The following is an 8,648-nucleotide window of genomic DNA, read 5'->3' on the forward strand; positions in this document are numbered from 1 at the left end:
ATATAAATAATTTGACAACATATCCACTGACTAAAAAACCATGCTATTCGGAGATTCAATTGTTGATAATTGAACATCACACCAGTTGGGTTTTATACAATTTAGGAGTTTTTTACAGAAAAGGGGGGTGGGGGGCGCCAAAATCAAGATCCCAGTGTGACGGGGTTTTTATCAAAATAAATAATAATAAAAAAAACACACACACATAACAACAACAATAGGGCTCCAAAAGCGGGGCTACTTCAGGCACATCTTTTTTTATTTAAACAACCAATGTGGAAGTTAATTTATAAAACTCCTTCTCGTTCTTTTTCTACATCTTGTGTTAAAAGAGCCATCTTTGATGCTCGTTCACCTCTCAAGGTATTGCAACCTCTTCAAGCCTATGCACCCACCTTTTATACGCGAGGAGAAAATATCACCCCTCTTTACGAACCATGCCAATTCTATGCACAATTAAAGGTATATAAAGCAACATCTATTTTCACCCCTTTCATGTTAACACTTTATAAAAGTCAAATATTCTTCAAGCAAAAGAACGCGTATTTATCGCTGCACTCTACATTGGACAGAGTGAACAGGACCTAGTAGACACGATTCGGACAGCATTGGAACGAACACCCACTTTACAAGTCCATGTCTTGATTGACTGTCTTCGAGGTACAAGAGCTTCCAAGGGACAGAGTTCTGCTACTTTACTCTTACCCTTGATAAAGGACTTTCCTAATCAAATGAAAGTTTCCATGTATCATACACCTGATTTGACAGGCCTGCTGAAAAAAACACTACCTGCACGATTTAATGAAAGTATTGGCTTAATGCATCTCAAAGTATATGGGTTCGACAACAAAGTCATGTTAAGCGGGTAAAATATATATATATATGAAAAAAAAAAAAGGCGGGTTTAGGTATTGACGGTATACTATTAGCGCTAATCTTAGTACGGATTATTTCACCAACCGTCAAGATCGATACATCTTATTTGATAAGCAACCTGAACTAAGCTCCTACTACCACAACCTACTAAAGCTGATTTCGAATTGTTCCTATCAATTGACATCGGGAAAGGAAACATATAACCTGACTATGCGAAAGGAGATGGCTGATCCAGTCAAGGAAAGTAAACGATACAAACGTCAAGTCCATGCCTACCTGCAAGAGTTTATCCGCACACAACCCAGTCTAAAATGTGAAGAGGAGCATGATACAGCCGTCTTACCTGTGATTCAAATGGGACCCTTTGGTATCCGACAAGATGAGAAATTCACACTCGAATTACTCACGATTGCCCATGCACAGAGGAATTGGACGATCGACCTCACATCGGGTTACTTTAATTTTACAGACAAGTATAAGTCGTTTATTTTAAAAACAAGAGCCAAATTTCAGTTCTTGACAGCATCCCCTGAAGCCAATGGTTTCTTTAATTCAAAGGGGGTTTCAAGGTTCTTGCCTCCTGCCTATACCTACATTGAAAGAAAGTTTTATAGACAAGTGAAAAAAATAGGAAGGTCGCATGATATCTCGATTGAAGAGTATAAGAGACCTGGTTGGACCTATCATGCAAAAGGTCTTTGGGTTAAATTCAATGATGATTTACCTTATCTTACCATGATTGGTTCGCCCAATTTCGGTCAAAGATCCAGTGAGCGAGATTTAGAAGCACAGGCTGTTGTCATGACAGAAAATAAAGCACTTCGAAATGCATTACACAAGGTAAGTAACTCACTGAAAAAAATAAAAAGTTTTTTTTCTTTTTTTACGTTGATATTAACCTTTTTTTTTTTTTTTTGACAGGAAGTGGACATGTTACACAAATACTCTGAACTGGTTTCCAATGAAACCTTTGCTAAATTAGATAGACAAGTACCCAATGGCGTAAAAATTGCAACCGCTTTTGTAAAGACAATGTTATAAATAAATAAAATAAAACGTGGCTTTTCACACGTGTCGTCCCGATTATATCAAAGCCAAAAAAAAAAAAAAGAACGTGCACGCACACACACACACACGGATCATAAAATGAGCTGGTTTTAAATAGGTTGGATCCCCCCTTTGGTTGATCGCAACATTCGACTTTTGTTAAAAAATGACGCCAATGTCAATTATTATGAGTGTGGCCTCAATACAACATGCTTCGTCATTTTTTTTTTCAAAATGATCTCATTTGCCACATCATCTATATTTAAAAAAAAAACAAAAAACAAAAAAAAAATTGGGTTCGTTACCATTCAGAAAGAAACTGTAGTTTATACAGTGCGTAACGGTACCAATTTGCGCGATTTCAAATAATTTTACATATTTGTAAAAAAATATCAATTTGCGCAAATTTAATTGGCCAGTTCGCATCAGTCCAACAAAAATCAAATCGCGCTTTCTCGAAATCAATTTGCGTGGGATTCAGCTAAGTGGATGCATTGTTATTAAGTGTGGTAAAATACAATTATGTATTAAGCTGCTGGATAAAGACATTTTTTCTTGGAATTATGAGCCCAGACAGCATCATTTCGACTGGCTAGCAATCTCGTATTAAAGACTGACAGAACATTCAGTGTTGTCAAATACCAATCGTTTTAATAATAAACATGGCCACCAGGAAAAAAAAAAGGGAGGGATACGATTTACTACTGCCTCTCCGTTGCATTAACTATATACCTCTGATAAAGATGATTGCCAAAGTATTTTTTTTTAAAAAAAAATATGTGTTCTAATATGACTATCTGCTGGACATAGATAAATTTTGGTAGGTGCTGTTAAAAGAACAGACGGAGTATTCATCTCTCCATCATCATCATTATTTTCATTGCGTTGACGTTTTTTGGTTGGGTCTTTAAGACTTATATCGAAATAGGCAGAAAATTGAGCCAAATTAATTGATTGTAATGAGTCTGGTCTATGAACATAGTGTTCAATCAATCCATGTACAAAACAATCAGTAGAATCAGGGGGAAGTTTGATCAATTCGTCTTTTCCTTTCAAGATATTCGTTCATTTTTCAGGCCTTGAAGTGGGAACGAAGACAGTAACGGTGCTCGCCTCAACTATTCTTATACCAAGTAAATTGTATGCTGTTTCTTGAGCAGATACTTCGCTTGACTTATAGTACGTGGAAGCTAATGGTCTTAGAGTTGTGATAATTGAGAAATAAAAAGGGAAAAGTAATTGGGAAAATAAAGCAAGTAAAGAAATGAGACTCTATAATCCTTTATTATAACTTCGAGAGTTTCTCATGATAAAAATAGAGGTCCTTTTTATATTCAATTATTACTTCAAGATTTTTCCTGAGCAGATCGAATTGACTATTTACCCGCAAACTGGGAAATGGTAGAATTAGATTTAGAAATCAGTTACATATGAAACATAGCTTATTGTTATATACAAGGAGCTAGTTGACCCATATCCGGCACTTCTAGAGCATTATAGTTTATCCATTCAATGACAGGGTCCTTGATTGGATTACTAAAATAAATTTATGAGAAACTAGAAGATTCGGCAGCTATTCGATCAATCCAGGAACGATTATGAGATCTGATCTCAGTTTGACATATGAGGGAGCTGGTACTGTGTCGTGCCAATAGAAATGTATTCGCAATATGGTACTTATAATACATAGGTTATATGTATTATAATTGAGTGACAAGATAAGAGTAATTGTATTCGTGGAATTAGGCGTCAAATACGACAAGAGTATCAAAAGAGGTTGCATTTGGCTTTTCCTTTTCTCTGATATATATTTGTTCCGTTGATTCACTCATCTCACGGTTTGCCTTATTTATATACTCCAATACGTAAGTACAACAAGCATATGGATCGAGAATAAACTGAATGTTCATGTTGGATCTAAACATGCTCAAGATTTTTCTGTTATAGTTGTTGACCATGATTTCATTTGGTACCCTTCGAATGTAGATTTTGTTGATTTTCAAATAGACTCTCAAAGCTAAAAGATATTTTTCGTAGGAAGGTGCTTTCACTACATCTAGAAAATTTTGCATTGTCATTTCGGATTCGGATGACGTTTTTGAGTTATCGTTTAAATAGGCCGAAATACGAGAGTTTAGAAGGCGCAAATTTTTAAGATCATCTACTGTATACTTACTCTCTTCCAAAGGTTCCATAATTACTGTTTGGCGCATAGGAGGAAATGGAATATTAAATCTACATACTATGGTGTTACCCCCTCGTTTTCTTCTACAAGTGCTGGTGTGTTTGTGGGTTTGTCTTGTTTTAATAAGACCATGTCCACGTACTATCTGAACTTTTGGATTTCTCATCATGGTGAGCTGTTCCGTCCCACTTTTTTGCTGCAAGTGATCATAGTGTCAGCAAATCTACTTTCAATAACTAAATATTCTTGGATTATAGTCATGGTTATAATTCTGCAATAGCTTTTTGAGTCAAAAAAGGAAGTTCGATAAACATTGGATGTATCATCTAGAATTGTTACCAAAGGTCCAATCCTCCCGCATAAAAACATCCCCAAACCATTATCGAACTTTTGCCAAATTTAATGTTAATAGAACGGACGAATTTTTCGCTGAGTCTTTCCCTTTTCTTTCTAATTGATCAAAAAACTCCCATCGTTGTTATGCAAAGCGAATCGCAACTCGTCTGAATAAGCTATCCTCTTCCAGCTGGTTTGGAATCAGGTTGTATTGCCATGCCGCAGGTTAGACTTTGATTGAAATCATCAGCCTGTTTCTTTTTTCTGAAGGTTATTTTTAATCAATAATACATGAAAATGGCATTTTCTTTTTGTTTAATGATATACAGTCTGGTAAAGGCAAAGATTTATTTAGTCAAAAATCCTTACAACTCTTTGTGTAACGCTGTTTTTAAAAAGTCATACAATTCACGAAAACTTTTCACGCTTCGAAAGGGTAAATTAGAGTACATTTTGGCTTTAGTTGTGAGGAAGACGATCATGTAATAAAGTTAAATACTATTATAGTATTTTTTATTGTGTTCATAAATAAATGTGTGTGCGCTAATTTTAATACAGCATTGATCACCATAGTTCAAATAAAAGGTTTGCCAAATTCTTCGTTCACTAAAAGAAAGTCTCTTAGATCCATCCCCTACAGGACGAAAACCTGATTTGGCGGCGTAGGGGACCCAAATCTCCTACCACCTATGTAGCCAACCATTTTCAACCTCAAAAACGAAGATTTGCACCCACGATTTGAGCACCCACTGTAACAAAATGGCAAAGAACAGCTAGATCGAACTAAAACAGTGACTCGCATTGAGTTTGTATAGCGCAGATAAAGCAAACTATACCCAAAGAATCCTAAAGACATGTGGATGAAAAGTATAGCAGGTCCTACAAAAGTGTTACGGACGCGAACAGTGACTTGAAATCGCAAAGTCTATCCGACACACGAGTTGTAGCGAGCCTTTTGACTAAATTTTTCCATGTCGACCTGATCATCAGTGAGTAAGGTTGGGGTGGTTACTTCAGACACATATACGTGAGTAGCGAGCACAGGGTTCTAAACTTATAAACCATTTTCAGCCTCAAAAACGAAGATTTGCACCCACGACTTGAGCACCCACTGTAAGAAAATGGCAAACAGCCTTCCCAAAGAATCCCAAAGACATGTGTGTGTGAAAAGTATAGCAGGTCCTACAAAAGTGTTACGGACGCGAACAGTGACTTGAAATCGCAAAGTCTATCCGACACACGAGTTGTAGCGAGCCTTTTGACTAAATTTTCCATGTCGACCTGATCATCAGTAAGGTTAGGTTAGGGTGTTTGGTAATTACCACCATTTTCACACCCCAAAACGAGGATTTACATCCACGATTTGAGCACCCACTGTGAGAAAATGTTCCCCAAAGAATCTCAAAGACATGTGTGTGTGAAAAGTATAGCAGGTCCTACAAAAGTGTTACGGACGCGAACAGTGACTTGAAATCGCAAAGTCTATCCGACACACGAGTTGTAGCGAGCCTTTTGACTAAATTTTCCATGTCGACCTGATCATCAGTAAGGTTAGGGTGGTTGGCAATTACCACCATTTTCACACCCCAAAACGAGGATTTGCATCCACGATTTGAGTACCCATTGTGAGAAAATGGTTCTCAAAGAATCTCAAAGACATGTGTGTGTGAAAAGTATAGCAGGTCCTACAAAAGTGTTACGGACGCGAACAGTGACTTGAAATCGCAAAGTCTATCCGACACACGAGTTGTAGCGAGCCTTTTGACTAAGTTTTCCATGTCGACCTGATCATCAATAAGATTGGGGTGGTGAAGAAAATAAGAAAAAAAAAATTGGCTAAAAGCTTATACGCGTCTACTTATGGCGTCATGTTTCTTTGGAAATTTCTAGAACTCCGTGATATTGCGGCTGCAGCTAGCCTTTGCTATAGGAGGGCGACCTCCTAGGCAGAGTTCTTGAATTGTTGGAACTCACGAACCGTGAATAGCTGGGATTGAACTGTAAATAGGTGCAATCATACTGGTCTGCTGGTCTTCTGGCCAGAATTCCTGTAAGTGGTATAAAAAAAATATGTTTGAAAAAAATACGGAGGTCTAGACATTTCCGTTTCTTTTGGTCAAAAAACAAAAAAACGTATTTTTTTGTGATTACGTACAGATATTTTCTTTAATCGACACAACTTCATCTTCACTACTCCAAGCTTAGTCTTCGTATACGGGTGCATCCTTCAACCATATTAACATGTGTACATGTGGGGAGCCTATTTAGAAAGTCTGTAAATAAATACCCCCAATCGTCAAAATAATTTTTACCTTTGTGTTGAAACTCGACCCTGAAAAAGTGCTCATTGATCATAAAGCCAGCAAAAGGCCCTTCTTTATCCAGCCATGTTCTTTTCAATTCCCTAAACCGATGGTCAAAATATCTCGCAGCCGTGATTGGATCAGATTGTAATAGCCGTGCCTTTTCTTCATACGTTAGTTCTTCAGCTTGCTCTTCCGTCATAATATCATCATCTACAACTTTTTCAAAGGACAAAGAAGCTCATTCCATTTGGTCTCTGCTGCAGAAACAGTTACAAACAATGTCGGAACATTAAACTGTCTGATCATAGCCATAAAATTTTTCTTCTGATTTTTCCAATACTCAAAAGATGAAGGAACTCCTGAAAATGTCTTGAATGCTTGATCCCGGTTTAAAAGCCTTGTGACATAATCTTCGTTGGAAACATCCTTAGCTGTAAAAGCGACACCATCACTTGCAGCATTGCCTCGTTTTCTCAAAATGGTATTGATATTAGAACTCATTGAGCAGGACTTTTCGATCCATGTACAGGACCAAGTCAGGACACATGGCAGCTCTTCTATCAAATCTTGGGGTAACAGATTTGGTCAAGGAACTATAGGAAATAGATTCCTATCCTTCAAGCTTTTGACCGTAATATACTTTTGGAAATGACAGGAAATCACTATCCTTGTCTTTAAGAATTGACATCGGGATTCTACCTTTACCGGGAGCGATTCTAATGGTAATATAATTATCACTGATTAACATTGATTCGGATGTTCCAGCATTCAAGGGTTCATTGTCAGCCTCATCACAATCCTTTGCATCACTGGTATTATTGATTGTGTCAGTTTCATCGTTATTACTGTCAATGACATCCGTATCACTGTTGTTCCTGGTTTATTCCGTATACTCATCGACAGTGTCTGTACTGGCATTGCTCATATTGGCAGGTTCATCATGAGTTTCATCGTAAACATCAAGTGTCACATTTGTTACCGTCCATTGTTGTTCCTATGCAAGCTGGACATCATACTCAACATACAAAGGCATGGTTTGGAGATAGGTAGCAGCTTCCCAAACTTTTGCAGGACTAACGTTACATTTGATATAATCCTTGGTGAAGATAAGTTTTCTTGCTAAACTAACGTGAATTATGCCTGATGAATCTTAATTTCGAGGTAGGCAGCTGACACTTGTATCGACAGTTACCGGAACATTAAAGATTCCGCCTTTTGAAGAAAATAAGTCCATGTATGCCCTGTTAGCTATAAATAGATTAATTATAAAAAAAAATTGATATTTACAGAATGAGATACACATTTTAGCAAAGTAACTCTTGTGTGACCATGCAGAACGTACTCGTTACACACACACTGCAAAAATGAACAGTAAACGTTTTTTTTTTAAAAAAAAAATAGAATAAACACGCTTTGAAATTTTTCTTTTTCTTTTTCTTTTATATATATATAACTCGTTATGCCTTACACGTCCTATAACGCTTGTATTGTGCAAACTAATGGTGCAGTATTACTGGCCATGGTGATACTCAATTATTTTATTTTCTCTTTTAACATTTGGTCTTTCACATACATCTTTGACGCGATGTTTATTCAATGTTTAGGTAAGAGTAAGAATAATTGAATTACCTGAGTGTGGTTCTAATCAAAGCCCATTCAGAAATATTGCTTTCTATTTTATGCATTCACAATATTTGGTCAATTTACAAAGGAACAATTAACCCATACTTTGCTAAGGTTAAGGTTCCTTATGGCGTTTATTTTTTCAGTAAGTTGAAACATTGAGAAAGTAACTTTTTTTTTATTAAACATTACTGCCTCAGGACCAGGACCTCTCTCGAAAAACTTTTTTAAAACAGTACACTTAGTAGTACATGGTAATATACGTTGAATGATTA

At 36.7% G+C, this 8,648-nt stretch overlaps 1 protein-coding gene across 1 annotated transcript; it reads left to right on the forward strand.

Moving 5' to 3' along the window:
* Positions 1-164: 164 nt before the first annotated feature.
* EV154DRAFT_499890 (uncharacterized protein) lies at positions 165-1,970 on the forward strand. Its single transcript, XM_051600533.1, has 4 exons — positions 165-462; positions 516-865; positions 930-1,716; positions 1,798-1,970. Exons 1-4 carry the CDS (start codon positions 274-276, stop codon positions 1,915-1,917), a joined length of 1,446 nt encoding a protein of 481 aa, XP_051460422.1. The 5' UTR covers positions 165-273; the 3' UTR covers positions 1,918-1,970.
* Positions 1,971-8,648: the final 6,678 nt, after the last annotated feature.

Source organism: Mucor mucedo (genome assembly GCF_025094135.1).
Source record: "Mucor mucedo strain NRRL 3635 chromosome Unknown EV154scaffold_20, whole genome shotgun sequence".
Taxonomy (NCBI): Eukaryota; Fungi; Mucoromycota; class Mucoromycetes; order Mucorales; family Mucoraceae; genus Mucor; species Mucor mucedo.